At 60.6% G+C, this 21,366-nt stretch overlaps 1 protein-coding gene across 7 annotated transcripts in view; it reads left to right on the top strand.

Annotated features, from left to right (window-relative positions):
* The window catches only part of SEC16A (SEC16 homolog A, endoplasmic reticulum export factor), a 32,703-nt gene extending 11,474 nt beyond the window's left edge, over positions 1-21,229 (top strand). For 4 of the 7 annotated variants that reach the window (XM_043565246.1, XM_043565245.1, XM_043565248.1 and 1 more), the window contains exons 4-30: positions 638-735; positions 2,065-2,191; positions 2,708-2,879; positions 2,969-3,134; positions 4,009-4,151; positions 4,735-4,796; positions 4,905-5,043; positions 5,449-5,694; positions 6,725-6,822; positions 7,225-7,306; positions 7,518-7,635; positions 7,818-7,929; positions 8,094-8,199; positions 8,849-8,989; positions 9,961-10,074; positions 10,325-10,502; positions 10,992-11,237; positions 11,659-11,741; positions 12,651-12,797; positions 14,548-14,628; positions 14,826-14,882; positions 15,021-15,132; positions 15,437-15,574; positions 15,822-15,916; positions 16,776-16,850; positions 17,810-17,869; positions 18,740-18,993. In XM_043565246.1, the coding sequence (XP_043421181.1) occupies positions 638-735; positions 2,065-2,191; positions 2,708-2,879; positions 2,969-3,134; positions 4,009-4,151; positions 4,735-4,796; positions 4,905-5,043; positions 5,449-5,694; positions 6,725-6,822; positions 7,225-7,306; positions 7,518-7,635; positions 7,818-7,929; positions 8,094-8,199; positions 8,849-8,989; positions 9,961-10,074; positions 10,325-10,502; positions 10,992-11,237; positions 11,659-11,741; positions 12,651-12,797; positions 14,548-14,628; positions 14,826-14,882; positions 15,021-15,132; positions 15,437-15,574; positions 15,822-15,916; positions 16,776-16,850; positions 17,810-17,869; positions 18,740-18,988 (3,445 nt within the window). In that variant the 3' untranslated portion in view covers positions 18,989-18,993. Of the gene's footprint in view, positions 1-637; positions 736-2,064; positions 2,192-2,707; positions 2,880-2,968; positions 3,135-4,008; positions 4,152-4,734; positions 4,797-4,904; positions 5,044-5,448; positions 5,695-6,724; positions 6,823-7,224; positions 7,307-7,517; positions 7,636-7,817; positions 7,930-8,093; positions 8,200-8,848; positions 8,990-9,960; positions 10,075-10,324; positions 10,503-10,991; positions 11,238-11,658; positions 11,742-12,650; positions 12,798-14,547; positions 14,629-14,825; positions 14,883-15,020; positions 15,133-15,436; positions 15,575-15,821; positions 15,917-16,775; positions 16,851-17,809; positions 17,870-18,739; positions 18,994-19,815 lie in introns of those variants that run through there. The other 3 variants (XM_043565249.1, XM_043565250.1, XM_043565251.1) reach the window with 2 other exon arrangements.
* Positions 21,230-21,366: the final 137 nt, after the last annotated feature.

A 21,366-nucleotide genomic window follows, 5' to 3' on the forward strand; every position in this document is an offset into this window, starting at 1 on the left:
AGGCTCGTTAGTAAGAGACGAAACCGCTAATGGGCCATTCTAAGAACCTTACTGCCCAGAAGGTCTGACGCGTGACCTCGCCAAGTTCTGCTTATCTGGCGACAAGAGACTCGTGGCGGGGTCTGTGAGGCCAGCCTCCATCAGACACAATTCAGGCGTCTTGCGGTCAGGTTTAAGAGCAGACTCGAGGGGCCGAGGCAGCCGCAGCCCTGCGCCTGGGTGCGGACCCTCACCCGTCCCGAGCACACGGCACGCGGTCTGCGCCTAGGGTACCGAAGTCGGCGTTAGGTTGGTTTTGACAGCTCAGTGCTCTCTGCTTCCGCTCGGGGTTGATGACCGGAAACCTGAGAGCCTGTTTGAGTGTCGCCGTGTGGGATGTGGCACTGAGCAGGCAGAAGGCGGTCAGTTCTCTTACGTTTGTGGCACTTAAGTAGTTACTTGGGGAGGTGAATTGTGGCTGTGTGGCAGGGAATCTTACCCCATCGTCGTTACTGATTTTCTCATTATGATTTTTTTCGCAATGTGTCTTGCCGCACGCCTGACGCTCTGGGGGTAACGTGTGCTGACTGACGTCTTGTCGTATCCTGAGGAGGAAGGTGGGAAAATTGTTTTGTAACGACATCGTGTGTGTTTTCAGGCAAGGCTATCCTGAAGGTTACTACAACTCCAAAAGCGGATGGAGCAGCCACAGCGATTACTATGCAGGTTACTACTCCAGCCAGTATGACTACGGAGGTAGGTTCACAAGCGCAGATGGCCGGCCGCTGGCGGAACCGCGTCCAGACCACTAGTGCGGCCGGTGCGAGGCAGTGTCCTCTGGCCATTTCTTACGAGGCCCTCCATTCCATTGCTCTCTTTAGGTTTCTAATCCAAGAGCCAAAGTGGTGGAAGATAAGCCGCACTCGGGAATAATTATGCTGCCGTATTTGTTTAGAAATTACATCTTAATTATAGCAGTTACAGCAGTAACGTATCTTTATCACGTTAGCAGTTTCCTATGATTTTCTAGCAAAGCGTGATTGTGAGTAGTTCCAGGATGGCCTTGGTCCTGCGTATTTATTTAAGTCGATGAAAAGAAATAAAATGGGAAACCAGCTTCTGGGGTCACACTGGCCCCGTGTGGCATACTGGTGGCCTCCTGTGGCCGCCCTCCCGCCACGGTGCAGGCATCAGATGTCCTCACTGCATACGCCCGGAGCTGCCTTCCCATCTTGACACTCTGCCATTGGGCGGGGTGCTCATTTCAGCGACACGTCCCCCTGGCGGTCCTGCTGGTCACTGCTGCCTGGCTGTGACCTGTGCTTAGCTGCAGGGGAGGGTCCCCGGCCCACTGTCCCTTGGTTGTCCCGCTTCCCCCAGGCCTCTTTCCCATTTACGTTTGTGTCATTTTACATATAAATTTTGCTCATAGCTGCCGAAAATGGTACATCTAGGTTATAATGTTAATGTATTTTTTAAAAAGTGTTTGTTTATTTTGAGAGGAAGAGAGAGCACGAGTGGGCAGGGGCAGAGAGAGGGAGAGGGAAAGAGAGAGAGAGAGAGAGAGAGAGAAAATCCCAAGCAGGCTCCACATTGTCAGTGCAGGGCCCCATGTGGGGCTCGATCTCATGAACCAGGAGATCATGACTTGAGCCGAAATCAAGAGTTGGATGCTCAACCGACTGAGCCACGCAGACGCTTTAAGTAATGTTTTAGTTTGGATCATGTCTTAAAACTCTCTGAACTACGTCAGAAGCCACATAAGGAAAATGTATGGTCGCAGAATTAAGTACCAAAAGACAGTAACTACGAACAGGGTTTTTTTAGGTTTTTATTTTTTTAAATCACCCGTGTTGAGAGAAACCCGGTGAGTGTTACGTGGTGTCGGTACAGGCAAGACGTGCCCGGGTCCTCGGCCTAACAGCTAACACTCTCCTAGGTCATGCTGATTTGGGGGAGGAAAGTTCGGTTCCTCTGAGATCCTCGAGGCGTCCTTCAGTCTGGGGTGGTGTGGTTTCTCTAGCCAGGGCGGGAGGCGTGTCTTGCTTTGCCTGTTGTAATAAACTGTTAATGCCCTGCTCACAGATGCGGGCCGCTGGGACCGATACCACTATGGCTCCAGATTCAGGGATCCCCGCGCCTGTGACCGGAGGTATTGGTATGATGCGGAATACGATCCGTACCGGAAAGAAAACTACACTTACGGGGACAGGTTGGTACGACGCGCGTCGGTAAGGAGGGTTGCTCGACTCTGCCCTCACGTCTGTCGTATTTATCGGAAAGCTACGCTTGTGCTTGGGACCCTGAGCAGCAGCTGACGTTGGGGTCCCTGTCTGAAGGACAAAGATGAACAGGCCCTCCTGGCAGTTCCCGCTTGCGTTGTTGGGTGGGGGGGCGTTGAGAACTGGCCTGGGGGCGGCGCCAGGAGTCGGCCCCTCCTCTTCCTGGTCCGGGAAAGGCATGGCCGCACGCAGGTGCGCTTGTGGCCTGTTTCTCCAAATCTGAAGGCGAAGGTGGGGTCTGAATTTGGGCTTGGGATGTGGCCACTCCGCCCAAGGGTAGGCTCCCACTGGTCGTCTGAGGGTCAAGACCCCGGATGGTGAGCCGGCACCCAGCAACAGGGTGGCGACGACACGGCGGGACCTCGCTGCCGTGTAGCAGAGGGCCGTTGTCCTGGAGCCCCCTCCCCACACTTCCCTCTCCTCGCCTCTGCTCCCGCTCTCTCCAGGCCCGAGAGGTATGATGACCCCTGGAGGTACGACCCTCGCTTCACTGGCAGTTTTGACGATGACCCTGAGCCCCACAGGGACCCTTACGGGGAGGAGGCGGACAGACGCAGCGTGCACAGCGAGCGCTCCGCACAGAGTCTGCGCAGCAGCCTTAGCTCCCGCTCGCGCCAGGTGGGCCCCCCCCTTCCCGTATTCGACCGCGTGTCTGAGTCTCCCGAGCTCCCGGGAGCTGATTGGTCCCGTCTGCTCTGTTTCCTCAGAGTCAGGTTTACAGAAATCACGGCATGACTGCTGCTTCCTACGAGGCCCCGCCTCCCCCAGACTCCTTGCCCGGAGATTATGCCTACGGCAACAATTTTGGCAGCGTCCAGGGCTTCGCGGAGTACGGTTACCCTGCTGAAGCCGGCTGGCCCGCGACGGAGCAAGGTGTGTGTGTGGTCGGGGCCGAGGCGCTCCTGGCCGTGGAGGGACGTCCGGTCACTCTGCCGGGGCGGCCTCACGAGCCCGGGGCAACAGAGGGAGTGAATTTCAGCTCTGATGGGAACTGGCGGTGCCTGGCCTGGTTGTCTCTGCAGGGTAAGGACTGCCGTGAGTCACAGAGCTTGTCACGGGGGCTGGTGCCATCCCTCGGACTCAGACCTGAGAGCAGCCCAGTCTGTCCGTGGTGCCCACGCCGGTGTGGCTCCGAGTACAGGCTCCCCGCCAGGTTCTCAGGCGCGGCCGCCCTGTGCTCCCCGGTGCTGGCTGCTTGGGTGTGGGAAACTCCTAACTCCCCTTGAAAACCTGCGTGGACTTGTCACCTGTGCCACAGTCTCGACTCCTCCCTGAGACGCTGGATCGAATGCTCTCCCCTGGAGAAGTGCAGACGTGGGCGTCGGACCCTCCAGGGCGACGCTCCAGTGAAGATCTCTGTCCTCAGTCCCCTTGTCGACCCCTGCGCCGCTCACCGTCAGGGTTAGGGTTAGGTGTGGAGGCTCTGGGGGCGTCCGAGCAGCTGGAAGCCCGACGCTCCTCGCGAGTGACACTGGCTCCATGCACGCGGCTGTTTCAAAGGAGTTCTCTTTCCAGAAGAGAGTAGCCGTCGTGTCTAATGACCGAAACGCTTTTCTGACACACACCTAAGTTCTCCTTTCTGGGAGGACGTCTAACCAAAACACCTTCCGGTTGGAAGCCGGGTCACCACGACCAGTCTGACCTGTGACTCCAGCCACGTGGGCGTCGTGAAATTCTGTGCTGTTGGTCTAGTTCAGAAGCACCACAGGGTGACAGGCTGTTTCTTTTTCGCTTTATTTAAACGTAGCTCCGTCAAGACCAACCTCTCCTGAGAAGTTCTCAGTGCCTCACGTCTGTGCCAGGTTTGGTCCTGGGGGTCAGCTCATTAAAGTGATTCCAAATCTGCCTTCAGAAGGACAGCCCGCGCTGGTCGAGATCCACAGCATGGAGGTAATTCCGTGAGTAGAAATTGCACCTCGCGGGACTGCCCTTGAAGAAGTGACCTTGCAAAGCGTTTCTCTGCACACGTCTTCGATCCGCAGATGTTTCTGTTGCGTTGGGTCATGTCAGTTTCCTCTCAGAGATCAGCATTTCAAGCGTCTGCGTTGGGGGTCACGGCAGACTTGGTTTTATGGCGTATTTACTTTCTGTCTTCATTGGCATTTCTGGTTCAGCAGGGAGGCCTCTTACTGGTGAATGTGGGTTACGGGGAGAGGCGCTGGGGTGCAGGAGGCTGGTGGGGGGGGGGGGGCGCCCTCTTCTGCGGCCCTGGCAGGCCTCTTCTGTGCACGTTAGGGCCCCGCTTCGGAGTTTGAGGGGAGGCGTGGTTCCCGCTCCCTCAAGGAGAGCTTGAAAGTCACTGTTGTAAACCAAATGTGCCCGCGCCCTGGGACGGAGGGGCAGCCACCCCCCGGGTGGCGTCGACCGCTTGGTGCGCCTGTGCGGCCGGCAGACCTGCCCCTGAGCTGCTGTCTCTCTCCACCCCGCCCCGCCCCGCCCCGCCCCGCCCCGCCCCGCCCCGCCCCGCCCCCAGACCTTGCTGCAGCACACGCCGGACCAGGAGGAGCTGCGCTCGTTCCCGGGACCGCTCGGCAAGTACGTCCCCGTCGGAGCGCCCCGCGATGTCTGTCCGGAGGCGGCTGCTGCGCTCGGCCTCGCGGATGCGAGGTGTCGCTGTTCATCGAGTGTGTGTTCTTTTTTCAGAGGTGACACCCATAAAGTGGATGTTATTAATTTTGCACAGAACAAAGCTACGAAATGTTTGCAGAATGAAAATTTAATTGACAAGGAGTCTGCCAGTCTCCTTTGGAATTTCATTGTTCTCTTGTGCAGGCAGAACGGGGTAAGTTTCTGGCGGGCCCCTGCCTCGGTCCCCCCGCCCCCGAGGAGTTGGGCGGGGTTTCTTTTCGGGCTGTGCTCGGCGAAGCGGGGTCACCGTCCACGGGCTCACGCAGGAAGAGCTTCCTAGCAGTGATTTGGGGAAGTGGAATTCAGGGCCGTGTGGTTTGGGGCAAAGGGAGGTGTGGGTCCACCTTTCTGTCGGCCTACCAGGCAGTCTGTGGTCTGCCCATCCTGCCCCTGGCCGTGTCACGGGCGGCGCTCTGTGCCCCTGGGAGTAGAGCGTGCACGCCTGAGGAGTCCTGCCCGGGGCCTCGCCTGATGACGAGCGGGAGTGTCCTGTCACCCCGGCAGTGAATTCTGTTTGTGGTAAAGCCTTCCGTTCTTCTTGCCCCCGTGGCCCTCGCAGACCGTGGTGGGAACAGACATCGCGGAACTTCTGTTACGAGACCACCGAACGGCATGGCTTCCTGGGAAGTCACCCAACGAGGCCAACCTGATTGATTTTACTAACGAGGCGGTGGGACAAGCGGAGGAGGAGGAGTCCGGGGAGGCCCAGCTCTCGTTCCTCACCGACAGCCACGCGGCCGCCACCGGCACTCTCGAGAAGGAAACAGAGAGGTTCCGAGAGCTGCTGCTCTACGGACGCAAGAAGGTGAGCGGGGCGGGGGGTGTCCCGGGGCACAGGGCACGGCCCAGGGGCGCGGTCCCGCTCTTGGGCGCGCCGGGGACGCCGCCGTCCCGTGTGGTGTTGGTACGTCCTCTCGCGTCAGTGGGGACTTTCTTCCGAGGGTTGTGGGGTCGGCGACCTGCGAGTGCGCTTTTCAGTCACTGGGCAAATAGATGAATTTCCCGTGCTCAGGCCTGTCGTGTGCGGGTCTCGGGGCCGAGCCGAGCACGAGACAGAAATTACACCATCCTCCCCGGTGAGGCGGGAGCCGGGGGCCGGTGGGGAGCCGATCACAATATGCAGAGCCGTTGGAGGCTCGCCGGGACCAGGCAGACTGCGGGGAGGGCCGCGCGGGCGCCCTGGTGGCGGGGGTCTCCCAGGCCGGCGGTTCGGGGCACTCCGACGTCGTGATCCGCTCCGAAAGCTCCTGTGTGATAACTAAACGGTCTTCACGTGGACATCTTCCGACCGGTTGAAATTGTAAAGTCTGTCCAGTTTGCCTCCCGTTTACCTGTACCGCAACATGTTTGTCGTCCGAAGGTGTCCTCTGAGTCGTGCCCCTGGTGACTTTGGGTAAGGGAAAGTCTGCCTTAGGAAAGGCTCTGTGCGCGTCGAGATGACGTTCGTGGCCTCGTGCCGCGTTCTGGAACGGGGATGCGATCCCTGTGGTGTGTCCCACGGGGGAAGCGATGGTTTGGGGGTGGCGGTACCCCGTCTCGGTTGCCCTGGTTGCTGATCGGCGTGTGTGTTCTCCATGCTGCTAGTAGATGACAAAGCGAGATGTGTATTCGCCAGCTGCTACCACAGGGACTTTGCGGCTGGGGCACGTGTGAAAAGTGGGCTTCGTTTCTGAACCGGAGCTGTGCGGGCAGACCTTCGAGTCGCGCGTTCCTTGGTGTGCCCTCTGCTCTGCCCGCCCCCAGCGGTGCCTGACGACACGCGGGCCGCCGCGCCCGCTTGCTTGTGTCGGGGAGATTGTTCTGATAACTCAGGTAACCCCGAAAACACTTTGCAGGATGCTTTGGAATCCGCGATGAAAAATGCCTTGTGGGGACATGCTCTGTTGCTGGCAAGCAAGATGGACAGCCGGACACACGCCCGGGTCATGACCAGGTAGAGCATCTTGCCCTGTAGACTGTCTCTGGGCGCTTCCACCCGGCCTGGTCGTGCTGCCCGGCCAGCCCTTGGAAGCACAGTGGCCTGTAGTTTTCGTCCCAGAAAGCAGGTGCCGCTGGCCCGGGCTTGCTTGGCCTTCGTCCGTGGGTTGTACCGCGAAGGGAGTTGTAGAAGTTTTTATTGGCCGAGTAGTTCTTGTACTTTCTGTGAAACCACCACGAGATCCTGGGGCCTCGTGTTTGTTTTCAGCTCCTTAATCGAAATACGGGGACCTGTGCACTTCGCCCGGGTTAAGTGCCAGACGGCCATTAGATGGCCAAGATGAGACCAGACTTGTTTTCGTCTTTTTGTCCTCGACACAGGGCCAACTCGGGTCTTCGTCTCTTTGTATTTGCCCAGGTTCGCCAACAGTCTTCCAATCAACGACCCTCTGCAGACAGTGTACCAGCTGATGTCGGGCCGGATGCCCGCTGCGTCCACGGTCAGTGTTGAGGGGCTCGCGGGCATCTCCGCGGTCCGGCTGTCTGTCCGGGCTCGCTCCTCTGACAGATTGCGTCGCGGGCCGCGAGGCCCGCGACCCCCTGTTGGTCTGGCTCCCTCGCTGTGCTCTCTGAGCTCGCCCGTGAGAGATGAAAATGACGCGGTCTTCTGAGGAGGAGGGTTTATCTGGGTTTGCGTTTTTCTGACCTCAGTGTTGCGGAGACGAGAAGTGGGGAGATTGGAGGCCGCATCTTGCTATGATTTTGTCCAACCTGAGCAGCAGTGTGGATGTGGAGTCCAGGGCGATGACCACCATGGGCGACACGCTAGGTAGGTCAGGTGCGGGCACGCGCGGGCCCGGAGATGGGAGAGCGCAGGACGCTCGTGTGTGGAAGCCGCCGCCGGGGTACTGAGGGCCGTTCGCGTCGTCTCTGTGGTGTTTTCCATCCACGTGTTTTGATTCCTGGGAGAACTCGGCGTCACTGGCCGCGGCCTGCTTTGTGTCTCCTCAGCTTCGAAAGGTCTCTTAGATGCTGCGCACTTCTGCTACCTCATGGCCCAGGTCGGGTTAGGGGTCTATACGAAGAAAACCGCAAAACTGGTTTTAATTGGATCGAATCACAGGTGAGGAACATAGCGGTCTCTGTTTTCCTGCAGAAGGAAAGCACCCTCCTTCAGCCCACCCAGAGACGCCGGGCGGCCCGGCAGCGGCTGCCGGCTTTGTCCTGTGGTGTGACGGGCTTCTGGGTGACCTGCTCAAGGACTAAGCTTCCCTGTTTCCTCGACAGTTTGCCATTTTTCCAGTTTGCGACCAATGAAGCCATTCAGAGGACCGAGGCCTATGAGTATGCCCAGTCCCTCGGGGCACAGACCTGCTCCTTCCCCAACTTCCAGGTCAGCGGGGGTGGGCGGGCGGGCGGTCCGTGCTGACAAGTCTCCGACCATCGCGGGTTCGAGTCCTTGCGCAGAAAGCGATAAAGTGGTTTTGGAGATCTCGAGACGCTCAAGCGTCCGTGATGCTTGAGAAGAAAGCCCTGTTGAGTTGAGGGTTTTGTTTGCCTTTAAGATGTTTGTTGAGCGTTTGGTCCCCAGGACTTTGTCTGTCGGCAGCATTAAGCGTCGTGGGGAGAGTATTATCTGACCGGGGACCGTGTGGGCATAAACGTCTGTGGGGCGGAGCGAGTGGGGACGGCTGTCCCGACCAGCCTAGTAAGCGTGTTGAAGAGAAAGAGTTCTCAAGAAGCTTAGTTGTCGACTTTTCGTCTGAGATACCTTGGGGGGCACCTGGCTGGCTTCTCGATATCGGGGTTGGGAGCTGGAGCCCCACGTTGGATGTAAGGGTAACTTAAAAAGTGAAATCTTTAAAAAATAAATAAGCGAAAGGTGAGATCCCTCCAGGAGCAGGGTTGGCGCTGCTGGGCAGCCGCCGGGGGCGTGTGCGAGGCGCGCGAGGCGAAGCGTGAGGGTACCTCCAGCCTGGGGTGGGGTCTGGCGGGGGCGAGGGGCGGTGCCTCAGACCGCTCCGCTCGTTCACCTGCTCCAGGTGTTCAAGTTCATCTACTCCTGCCGCCTGGCGGAGATGGGGCTGGCCACGCAAGCCTTCCACTACTGCGAGGTGATCGCCAAGACCATCCTGACGCGGCCCCACGCGCACTCTCCGGTGCTCATCAGCCAGCTGGCTCAGGTGACGTCCCCTGAGCGTCCTCCCGGCGACACCGGGCTGACGGGACTCGGGAACCGAGCTGGGACCGTCGGGACTTCCTTCTTGAACGGCTTTAGCGGTTTTCGCGTTCCTGCATAGGCATCTGGTGTTCTCGCGTTAGCGTAAGAACTCGTCGGCTCTCTCACCCCGGTGCAGAAACGGAGCGGTAGCTTCTAAGGAAGTTTCCCCGGGAGACTCACCGTGGGGCCCCTGAATCCAGCGGTTCACAGCACGAGCTAGCAGAGTCCAGCAGCCTGGCTTTGGGTCCTGGCTGCTCCAGGGCCGGCCCCAGCTTCTTGCTCTGTAAACCAGGGACCGCGTGACCGGCCTCCAGGAGCAGGCGAGGCTCAAACGAGACGGGGTTGCGCGTGGGGACGCCCAGCACAAGCTGCCCGCTGCGCCAGTGTTCCCCTCTCCCCGGGAGTTCCGTTCAGGAGAATGCACTCGCGCGATAACTCGGGAAAGTGTTTCGTTACGAGAAGTTTTAGACGTTTACGGAAACAGAATAACGAGTCCTTCTTCCGCCAGCTTCAGCAGTGAACCCACGGCCACCTTGTTTCATCTGTCCCCGCCTCCCTCACCGTCCCTCTCCCCCTGCCGCCCGTCAGGGCGTGTGCGTTTCTGGGTCCGTTCAGTGTTCTGATCGGCGAAGCCAAGTCCGTGGGATCCGATGGGAGGGGCAGCAGACTCGCTGCGGGGGGCGTGCGGACTGCTGGCCCCCACGCACACAGGCTGGCGGGTCTGCTAGGGCGCATTCGAGGCTCCGGGCCCCCTTGCTGATGTCTCGGCCTCGCCGGCCGCTCCGGGGCGGGTCACGGCGCGCCTCAGAAAACCTTCCCGGGTGATGCGGCCGCCCGGTTGGGTGACGAAGATGCTTTTGTCTCTGGGTCACCCGGGCGGGCCTGTCCTCCCCGGTGGTAACGGGCTCTTCCCCCCACCCCGTGTGCGTCTAGATCGCCTCACAGTTGCGGCTCTTCGACCCTCAGCTGAGAGAGAAGCCGGAGGAGGAGTCCTTCGTGGAGCCCGCCTGGTTGGTCCAGCTGCAGCGCGTCGAGAAGCAGGTCAAGGTGTGAGGTTTGCTTTCGGTCTCGGGAGACGCGATGTCGGAGACGGGCTGACAGGCGCGGTCCGTGTCCCCGTTTTCACATCGAGTGCGGGTGTTCGGTGTAAACGGTAGGATTTCAGAGGCGCACGGATTCCCGGGCCGGGGCCGGGGGGGGGGGGGCGCTCCTGAAGCACAGACGCGGGGAGCGGGTCCCCGGGGGTTGGTGCCGCGGCGCGGGGCTGTGGGAAATGCCTGCGGTGTCTCTCCTGTAGGAGGGCGCCGCGCCGTGGAGCCTGGACGGGGCCCTCTCCCAGCGCTGCCCCAGCACGCCCAGCCCTGAGGCCGGGCAGCACGACGGCCCGGGACCCGCCCAGCCGGGCAACCCGCTGCTGGCACTGCCTGTGCCCAGCGCCGAGCGCTTCGGTCAGGGCGTGCGGCTGCTGCCTTCAGGTGAGCCCCGTGCCGCACGCGGAACATTCTCGCCCTGCCTCTCTGGGAGAGCGGAGGGGACGTGTCTTAGCTCCGCGTCAGCCTTCTCCTCTCCCTCCGCGAGGCTGTCCGTTCTCCCGGCTGTAAACATCGGCTGAGTGGGCGGGCGCCCCTTTGTCCCCCGGCGGCCGAGGCCAGGAGGACTCCGTGAGCGCAGCCGCTCTCCGGGTTGTGTTGGGTCTCACTGTGGCTTAGAGCCCTTGCCCGTCATCTTTAACGACGTTCTCCCTTTGGTCCTCAGAGGGTCCCCGCGTGCTGTTTTTCCCCCAACCGCAGAGGCCCTCGCATCCCCCGCACTTTCTGTTTGGGCGCCGGGTTCTCTTAGCGCATAACGAAAGAAACGTGGCCACGCAGAATGCCGCGTGCTAAGCTGTCCGGCGGCCGCCCGTTCGCTTCTGCAAGTGACTGGAGTTAGCGCCAGTGACCTCAGGCTGCTGTTCGCTCTTGCAGCTCCGCCGACGCTCCCCGACAGCCAGCCGGCCCTCCCCGCCAGGGTGCCGTTGTTCCCCGTGCCGCCACCCCCCGGCCCTGCGGAGCTGGGGCCTGGCTGCGGACCCCCAGGGTCTGCGCTCGGCTTTCCAGAGCCCTCTGTGCCTGAGCCCGCAGCTCTGTACCCGGGACCTGGCCTGCCAGCGGGCGCACCGTCTCTGCAGGAAAGCGAGCACCTGCCCCAGGAGGCCGGAAGCCAGGACCCAGGTGGGTCTCTGCCGCGACGCCATCCCCGGAGGCCTGGACTGGGTTTGGTGTTCAAGGAGGTGATTGGCAGAAGGGCCTTAAGTCATTTGCGCTTGAAGCGAGTTGTATCGCTTACTGTCTGCTAAGGGTCCTGGAAGTTCTAGGCGGGACGGCTGATCGAGATCCACGCTCGTCTCCCTTGTGACTTGGCCGTTGGTTAGGACGCAGAGTGTAAGCGGGTGTCCCGGTGTGGCGAGCCGGCCTTGAGGTGCGCCCGGGCTGGGACCTGCTCTGCGCTCCGATGTGGTTCTCGTGCTGTGTACTCGGGCACAGTACGGTGTAGACCCGTCTTTGAAGATGAAGCCATTTCGAGACCATTTCCGGTCTCGGGCTCTGAGGCGCGTCGCGAAGCTGCCACCGTGGCTCTCTCTTCCGTTGACAGGGCTGATGCCACAGGAGGCGCTTGGGAGAAACTCGCTTCCGGAACGGAGAGAAGATGGTTTTGGCGGAAAATTTGCTCATCTGGTACTCTCCCACTTTTTGTTTTTAAGCTGTTCGTTTTCCGTAAGCTGCGTTGATTAGGAGCCCAGACTTGTCGCTCTTTAGCCTTAAGTGGAAAGATAGTAGTGAGACTTGGGAAATTATCCTTTAAATTGCTTCTCAGTGGGAAAGCTCCTCTGAAATAACTTGGATCCTCACCATACGGAGTTGGGGAAAAGCATTACGGAGGAAAACGCTCGTTTACCAGTGTGGTGTGGGGATCGTTACTTCGTGGAGGGAAAGTGCTCGTTTGTAATGAAACTGCACTGCTAACTTTGACTTTTCTAAATTGGAGAGCCCTGCCCACTCTCTGCACCTCACTTTCTGCAGTAGAATCCCTAAAAATCTCACCGGTCTCTTGAAACCAAGATACCTCTTTATCAGACGCGTCTGGTGTAAACACCACCTCTGTTTGCCCTCGTCTCAGCGTGGGGGTTGAGGGGAGAACAAACGCTTTTCTACACGCTGCTCTACAGCCTTCTGGACAGAGAGCAGGCCTCTGTGGGCATGCGGTCATCGTGTAAACTTTTGTTACACGTTCCTCCACAAGAATACTCTGTTTTCGTGTAAAATGACACTCACTAATTTTGAAGATGGGGTCTTCGCTCAGCGAGAAGTATTTTCTAAACAAATAAGCCTATCTTTTAAAACGCCCCCTGCTCCGCCGTGCCCAGTCCCTTCCCTCTTCCTTGCAGCCCGCAGTGCCCCCTGAGCTCCCGAACCCCCTTCCTGCTCCTGCAGTGCGCCTCGACAGACTGGCTGGCTAACTGCAGGCTGGGGGGCGGGGGGCAGCTGTGTGTCCCCCCCCCCCCCCCCACTCTGCCCTCCTCACGAGTCATAAGGCCTCTGCGGTGGTGCCCCGGGTGAACCTCCTCCCCTGTTGCCTCGGAACAGGGCCCCTCCAGGACGTCCCAGGACTCCGAGGTCCCTCCGGTGTGGGAGCGTGCTGGCCCCGGAGCCCTGCAGCCACCTCTCACGTCCACGCCCGAAGGGAAGAGGCCTGCACAGGCGGCCGGGAAAGAGGTCAAGGAGCCTAAGAAGGTAGCACACGGCCCACCTCCGGCGGGGCGGGGGCTCCCACAGGCCCTTCCTCATGCCTCGGCGCTGGGCGCCGGGCCCCAGGCCACCGTCCTTTCGTCACTTGGGCCACACGGTTTGGGAAGTGTCCTAGGGGCGTGTGAAACGTGAAGAAGCTTCGTGAACGTTCGTGCATCTGGGTCCCCAAACGGGCACGGCCCGAGTGGGGTTGGAGCAGCGCAGCCCTCCCAGGGGCCCCCCGTGTTCACGGCCTGTCACAGCCCAGCCCCCGAGGGTGGCCTCTTCTGACTTCTGTCACCATTGGCTGGTGCCTCCTGTTCTGGGACTTTTTATGAAGGAGACTGATGTTTAAACACCCTTGTACGGGAACATCGAGGGAGGGTCCGCAGATGCTACAGTTGTATTTATCTTTCGTCCTGGGGAACGGACGCAGACAGGCTGGTTATGGAAAAGCCACACGAGCGGTTCCGGTCTGTCTGCTGTTGGCGAAAGTGCTCGTTTCTCTTGGGGGTCCAGCCTGGGAAGGGGCCGCCGGGCAGCCTGGCCCGGGTGACCCTGGCAGCAGCACAGCCGGGGAGGTGGCGCTCCTTCTGCGCCCCGGGCCCGTCCCGCCCACCGAAGCCTCTGCCGGGCTCCGTGCTGCCCCCTGGTGCTGTCAGTTCGCGGCCCTGGGGGGCAAGGGTGCTGAGCACCTTCTTCACACGCCCGTTACCACCTCCGTCGTCGGCTTCGTGGTGCTGGCCCGTGTCTCCTGCTTTTAATCGGGTCCTTTTCCACTGTGGCCACCAGTCCCCAGTTAGATGCACGTGCCCCACATCCTCTTCGACACTGTGGGTCGGCTCCTTTCGCTTCGTGTTAGTTAGCTTATGAGGAACGTGTTCTTTTCTCTTTTTTAAAGTAATCACACCCACCGTGGGGCTCGAACTCACAGCTCTGAGACCAAGAGAGTGAGAGTCATGCGCTCCACCAACTGACCCAGCCAGGTGCCCTTCCCCGCCTTTTTTTAAGTAGATTATCGGTTCTTAATATGGTTCAGTTTATCGGTTTTTTTTAAATGGCTGGTATCTTACTGAAACGCCAGTGGGATCCCAGAGTGTGCCGGAACCGTGAGCTGGAACGTGATGCTTCCGCGAGGCGGGAGCGTGCAGATCCGTGTCGCCCAGAGCGACGGGTTTGAGAGCACACACAGCCGCTGCGGCTCCTTCCCTGTTTGCTTGTTCTAGAAGAAGCGAAGTACGGTACGCGAGGAGTGAAGTCAGCGTTCCCGACACCTAAATTCTCTCAGGGCGGGACACGGGGGACTGTTTTGAGGGGGTCCCACAAGGACTTTCCCAGCCTTCTTGCCACTGCTCGGTCAGGGAGGGAGGATGCCGGAGGCTGCCATCCGTTGGCATTAGACAGGAAAAGTTCCAAAAGGCACATTGTTCAGGTTTTTAAATTGTGGTAAGATACACGCAGTGTAAAAGTGACCGTTTTAACCCTGTTTTGAGGGCATAGTTTGGGGGCGTCAGGCTCATTCACGCCGTTGTGCCGCCGTCCCCCCCCGCATCCGTCCCCAGAACGTGTCCATCTTTCCAGACTGCACTCTGTCCTGTTGCACACGGACCCCCCCCCCCCCCCCCCGCCCTTGTCCGCGGATCCGACTCTGCTCGGACCTCCTGTGAGCGGACCCTTCAGGACTGGGCCTTCTGTGTGGGGCTCCCCTCACCCAGCACCACGTCCTCCAGGGTGTTGTGGTTGTTTCTGTATTTAGAGCAGCGAGTCCTGGTTATTTCGTTGGCTGCCCGGGAAGAAAAGGACGGAGGCTTATCTGCCCGACGACAAGAACAAGTCGGTGAGTGCTGTAGGACGTGGGGCCGGCGGGGCCTGTGACTTCACGTGACGGGGCCGGCAGTGGTTCGCACAGTGCTCCCCGGCTACGGGCACAGCTGGGTGGGCGCCTCCTGGGTGTGCAGCGTCACACGGGGCCGCGCTCCAGGTCAGTTCCGCTGAGAGTCCGGACTTCTCTCTTTATTTTCATGATGGTGGCAGATCGTCTGGGATGAAAAGAAGAACCGATGGGTAGATGTAAATGAGCCAGAGGAGGAGGTGAGTTGGAATTCCTAGCGTCTGCTTGGCGGGAGGAATGCTCCCTGCCGCGTGGCCGTGGGCGCCTGCCAGGCCCCCGTCCGCGCCCGGTGGCCGCGGGTCCACGGGCAGGTCTCTGAAGCGTCTTTCCCTCCGCAGAAGAAGGCTCCGCCCCCACCACCAACCTCCCTCCCCAAGGCTGCACAGGCCGGGCCCCCTGGTCCCGGAGGACCCCCGAGAGCCTCCGTGAACATGTTTTCCAGGAAAGCAGGTAACGGTCGAGGCAGAAATTAGACTCGGAGAACTCGTCTGTGGCACGGGCTCAGGAGAGTTGAGGGACGGCAGCGTCACGGGGTGACCCCGCAGAGAGAGACGCCCGTCTCGGGAGCACGAGGGCCCCGCTCAGAGGCGGCGCGGCGCTGGCGGCTTCAGGGGGTGTGCGAGACGGGGGGGGGCGTCACCCCGGGGGAAGCCAGCCCTGCGCCACGTGGGGAGCCGCGACGGGGGGGGGGGGGGGGCGGGGGAGCGGGGCCCTGCGGCGCGCTGACGTGGATTTGCCGCTCGCCCTGACGCAGCCGGAGCCCGAGCGCGCTACGTGGACGTCTTAAACCCAGGGGGCCCCCAGCGGAGTGAACCGGCTCTCGCCCCGGCGGAGTTTTTTGCTCCTCTGGCCCCGATGCCGATTCCCACCCACTTGTTCGGACCAAACGCAGGTAGGGGGGATGGGACCTCCTGACCTGTGACCTCCTTTCTGAGAGCCCCTGGCCCTCACCTCCCTTTAAGAAAAATGACCCGGCTGACGTGCGGGGAGCCTGCGGTCCATCCGTGTTTGTTCACGGATCCCTTTCCGCGTCCCCCACAAGTGCGCTGTGGGAAACCTCTCCCCTGGAGACTGTTCTAAATGAAACCCCGACGGCGTTGTGGATGGACTGACAGCTTCCCGCACTGTCCCCTTCACAGATGCGGAGGAAGCCCCACCCGCAGAGGGGGCCGGCAGGGAAGGGCGTGCGCCTGCAGGGGGGGCCGTCAATCCGGAGCCTGCCTCAGAGCCCCAGGTGAGCCCCCCGCGTGAGCCCCCGGGCGAGTGGTGCCGCGGGGACGGGCGGCGGGGGCAGGGAGGACTTGGCCCGTTGTGCCCCTGCCTGGGAAGGTCGGCCTGCTGTTTGCATCATTCCCATCATGCACCCAGAGAAGACCATTTCCATGGAAGTCTCTCCCCTGAGCGCCTCTAGAGATGGAGATCGTAACCATGTGGTGCACGTGGTATGGTGGCCTTGGCTTCCTGAACCCACAGTCATAAAGAGACTTTTTTTTTTTAATTTTTACAACTTGCATGTGAAATAGGATGGTTGGAGGTGGGCAGAGTGGGTTTCAACCCTGGTTCCTTGTTAATTAGCTACTTAACATTTATTTTTAAAAGAGAAATTGAAAAAAACAGGTTTTTTTTCTAACGTTCGCTCAGTTTTGAGAGACAGAGTGTGAGCAAGGGAGGGATAGAGAGAGGGAGACACAGAATCCAAAGAGGCTCCAGGCTCAGCTGTCAGCACGGAGCCCGACGCGGGGCTGGAACCCACGAACCGCAAGATCGTGACCTAAGCTGAAGTCGGACGCTTCGCCGACTGAGCCACCCAGGCGCCCCGGCTACTTAACGTTTAAGGGATCGCGTGGCCTCTCAAAGCCTCTGGTTCCTGTTCTGTGAAACGGAATAACGAGGGTGCTTGCACACGAGGCCATCAAGGGGCCCACGGCCCGCGTTCCCCAGAGAGAGGCCGTCGTGGGGCCCGCAGCCGCTCGGAGGGGCGCTTACTCGGAGTGGAGCTGCGTGGGCCGGGGCCAGAGGGGCTGTCGCGTCGGTCTGCCCCACGTGAGGGCTTCGCGGGAGCGATGGCCACTGCGTTTCTTCTTTCCTGACAGGTGTTAGGTTTGCCGGCGTCGCTCCCTGGCCCTGAGCTCCCCCCCGCCCACGAGGACGGTTCCAAGGGAGGAGAGGTAAGCCGTTGGCGCAGGACGTACCTGCCCAGACACCGGGCCGGGGACATCGCCCGTCTGTACCGTCCAAGTGGCTTCTTCTTTAAATGAGAATGTTGACGAGTAGGAAGAGGCGATGTAGCAGCTCTCTGGAACTTAAAAAGCGTTGCGGTCCCACAGCACAAGCAGCGACCCTTACGTCTGCAGGTTGTGTGGGAGCCGCGTGCAGAGCAGGGTGTGAGCTCACACACCCCGGGCTCCCCTCACTCGGCACGGCAGCGCCACACTCACGCTTCTCTGGCAGCATGAGGGCAGGCCCCCTCACCCCCCAACTGATGCTTTTCCTTCAAAACGTGTTTTTAATGTTTCTTATTTATTTTTGAGGGAGAGAGAGTGTGCAGACGGGGGGCAGAGAGGGAAACACAATCCGAAGCGGGCTGCAGACGCCGAGCCGTCGGCACAGAGCCCGACGCGGGGCTCGAACCCACGAGCTGCGAGATCACGACCCGAGCCGAGGTCGGACGCTCAGCCGACCGAGCCGCCCAGGTGCCCCCGTCTTAATAAAAGCTGTACGTTAGGGGCGCCTGGATGGCTCAGTCGGTTAAACGGCCGACTCTTGATTTTGGTTCAGGTCACGATCTCACGGTTCGGGAGTCCCGGCCCCGTGTCGGGCCCTGCGCTGACAGAGCCTGCTTGAGATTCTGTCTCCATCTGCCTCCGCCCCTCCCTGCGCTCTCTCTCTCTCTCTCTCTCTCTCTCAAAACCAGCAAATAAACGTAAACGTTTTTTTAATCAAAAAAAAAAAAAACCCAACTGTCCCTCATAGCAGGAGTTTTAAACTAACTCTGGTGTTTTGCCCACTTGGCCCGTGTTGATTCTCACGGCATCACAAGGCTCCCTGGGGTGGAACTGGCCGCGTGGAGCAGACGCATGTCGGTTTCTCATCTGTCTGTGTTGTGTGTGTTCTTGCTGTTTCGCAGCTTTCACGCTGTAGTTCACTGAGTTCATTATCGCGTGAAGTAAGCCAGCATTTTTATCAGGTACCTGTGGCTGGCAGTTCTCACTGAACACGAGTTGAACTGGGTCGCCTCTGTGGGTCCCTTAAGAGCGCTGTGCCGGCCTGCGTCGTGCCCCCCGTCACTAACGCAGCCCGCCGCCTCCCCGCCCGCCACGCGCCACAGGATGCAGTGTTCCTTCCTTCCAGTGTCCTCGGGGGCGGTCTCGGGCCATCCGCCTACACTGGCGACCGAGTCGACCCCAAAACGTTCCTAGGGGACGGATGACTTTTGTGATTCCGTTCTTTGCGGATCGGTTTTTCCAAACGGCCGGCCGCAGGTGTAGCCTCACCGCGTGTGAGGGTGTTTCAGAAGCCTGCCTGGGTCCGGAGAATTTCTGGTTTCTGATCAAGCGCGGGACGTTTCTGGGCGGCCGGGCAGAGTGAGGCAGCGAGGCTGTCCTCGGCCGGGCGGGCTGGGACACGGGAATATTTAGTCTTCTGTGTGGATCGCACGACGGAGCTTTCCCGTTGCCTCGACGAAGGCTTCGTGTGACTTTATTTGCTTATTAAAACACTGGATTCTGTAGCCGGACACTGGAGGTCTGAAGTGGTCAGAAACATCTACTAACTGCTTCAAGGTGCCACTCCCGGGGGCCCCCCGGGGCCGGGCACTCCCCGCTGCCGCATGTTCTGCCTCGGAAGCATCTCGCGCTGCATGCCGCTCTAATTTTTACGTGCGTTCTGTGAACCACTCAGTAACGCAATCCGGTGTCACGACAAGTGTCTTCGACTTGCTTCTGTGGCTTCCCTAGAAGTACTGTGAGTGGTCACCCGGCAGTGGCGTCTGTCCACAAGGGAGCGCACACCGCTGTGTGACGTTGCCGCGTTGAGATGAACTCTCTGTGCTTCTCAGGCTCCCAGTGACCACCCCGCAGCAGGGGGCGCCTCCGGGGCAGCCGTGCCCTTCTACAGCCCTGCTCACTTTGCACAGGTAAGTGCCCTGCTGTCTCCTGGGGCACAGGGATCCCCAGCCCGGCGCCCCGCTGTGTCCGCCGACCCTTCTCTCGTCCCTGCCGCTGCTCCTGGCGTGAACGCCCCCACCGTGCTGGGGCCTGCGGCCTCCCGCCGGGTCTCCCGCCGCCCCACCTCACCGTGGGTCTGACTCCCTCCGCCAGGCCGGCCTTGGCCGCCCTTCACCTGGCAGCCCCCGGCCCGCGGTTGGGGAAGACGCTCTTGAATGTTTCTTTCTATTTCTGTCCCTCTGCCTTCTCGCTCCTCCTTTTCCAGTCTCTTGCCCGTGGGGTGCAGACCGGCTGCCGGCTGGGGGGGGGCGCTGAGCAGGGAGGGGCCGGGGCCATGTCTCGACGTCCAGAGTATAAAGCCTCCCACGACCCTGGTCGCCCTCACCGCCTGGGGTGGCCGGGCCTGCTCGCTGTCGGCCGGGCGCTCGGCCAGCCTGCCACGCTCTGCTTCGACGTGCCCGCAGACGAGGCCGCCTCTCGGCCTCCTGCCCTGACCTCCAGGACTCCCGTGTCCCAGGTTACCACCTGGCCGTGCGTGCGTCTGCTTTTCCGTTTCAAGATCTGGTGGCGGTGTTCCTCTCGTTACCTCCGTCTCGTAGTGTGCGCTTCACAAGAGTTTTTCGATGGCTCGCTTCAGCGCGAGTCAATGCCTGCGCTCCGTCCGCTGTCTGTCCCTGGGCGCTCCCCGCAACGCTGCAGTCGCGGGCTGGGCCGCCACCCTCCCCGGGTGCTCTGCCGCGGGGGCCAGCCTCCCTTCTCACCACCTGACGAAACTGCGGACCCCTTCAAAGCGGACGTCTAGGCCCGGTCCCCACTTGGCCAGTCGTCGGGGCTTCCGGAGAACACGCAGCCTGCCTGTTCTGTCGGCGGAAATGGTCCCGCAGACCCATCTCCCCCGGCGCTGCCGGGGCGCCCCCGGCCTCGGAGGCTGGCGGGTGGAAGTCCGCACTCTTCCTTGTCTTTCCAGGCCTCTGCCGCCTCGGGGGGCTCCAGGATGGGGAGGATCGGCCAGAGGAAGTACCCGGCGTTGAGCTAGAAGGGTCCCCGTCCTGCAGTGGCATCTGGAACCCTCAAATCCTGCTCCACCGCGAACTCGGACGGATCGATGGCCCACACCTCCCTTCTGTTCCCGCCCGGACGGGGACGGCAGTGACTCCACGCGGTCGTGCTCGGACTCCTTCACGGCCCGTCTCCGCAGCGTTGCCGGGGCTGGGTCCGCGGCCCCTCTGCCGTGCTGGGGGAAGCGAGGGGAGCTTTGGCTCCGTCTCTAGCCGACGGTGACCCGAGGGTGAAACGCTCTTAGTCGCTCGGGAGCGGTGCGCCGGGGGAGGCCGGAGCCATCTTGGCTGCGCGAAAAACCTCAGCCCTTCGGTAACTGGGGTGTCTCGGAAAACCTAACCGTGCTTTACTGCTGCGTCGGGCCCCCCTGGGCCTGGCACCGCATCACGGGCTTCAAGGAAACGTGGCCTCAGCTGAGTTTTTCCAGGGAGGCCCTGGTCGCCGAAGTGCATTTGAGTCTGGCGGCAAAGACGTTCCCAGCTTCGCTTCCTTCTCTGTCCGGGAGGGAGGCTCTGCTCTCCACTCCCCGGGGCCGGGCCGTGTTCCACGTGGGACCCGCCCCCCTAACCCACCAGTGCTAAAAACTGGCTGTGACGAATTCCATTCGGGTTTTCTTAGTATGTGAGTAGCCTGGTTAGACTCGTCCCCAGAGAAACTTCTGGACTGCCATGCCCTTTGTAAAATAGTCGATGTACTTCCTCATGACTGGTCCTCAGGGCGCAGAGTTGACACGCGCCCTGATTCGGAGGCTGCTGCCTCGCTTTTCCCACACCGGGATCTTCAGTGGGTGGGGGGCTGAACCCACAGAGGGAGGCCCCGCCCCCTGGACTCAAAGCTTTAAGGCTTCATCGACTGTTCTTAGAATTATTCACGTTCTTGTTAAGTCTGAAGAGACCGCAGAAAAACATTAAGTATTTATAAGAATCGTTAGGAAATTTCTGTAGGTTCTGCTGGGGACATAGTTGGGTGTTGTGAATCTAAGTGCAGAAAGGGCGTAAATGAGTTAGCACAGGCCTCGGTTTCCCTCGCGGCTCACTGGGTCATGGAGGAAGGGCGCGGAGTGTTTTCCCGTGCGTCACCCAGGGCGCGCCCGGATGCGTTGGTTCTGGTCACTTGGAGAGAGGTGGGGCGTGGCACCCGGGGCAGTGGGGACCCTGGGACCCGAGACCTCCCTGGCGCCCTCGGTCTGGCCTGCCCACCCGACCGTTCCCTGCGCGGGCTGCCGGTGACTTTTGATTCAAGAAGCTCCCTCCCAGGCCAGGCGGGAGCTGCTATTTTTACTAAATGCAAATTGGTAAATAAAGTATTTTGCGCTCGCAAAACACTGTCACTTGTTTCCTTTTGTTGGTCGGTTACCGTCAGGGGAACCAGGCCCCTAGGTGGCGGGGTATGGGTGGGGGGCGGAGAGCTCCTCGGTGTTGGGTGGGGGGGTGGGCCTGCCGGGAAGCCCCTCCCCCCA

The sequence above is a fragment of the Prionailurus bengalensis genome, chromosome D4 (assembly GCF_016509475.1).
Source record: "Prionailurus bengalensis isolate Pbe53 chromosome D4, Fcat_Pben_1.1_paternal_pri, whole genome shotgun sequence".
In the NCBI taxonomy this organism is placed as follows: Eukaryota; Metazoa; Chordata; class Mammalia; order Carnivora; family Felidae; genus Prionailurus; species Prionailurus bengalensis.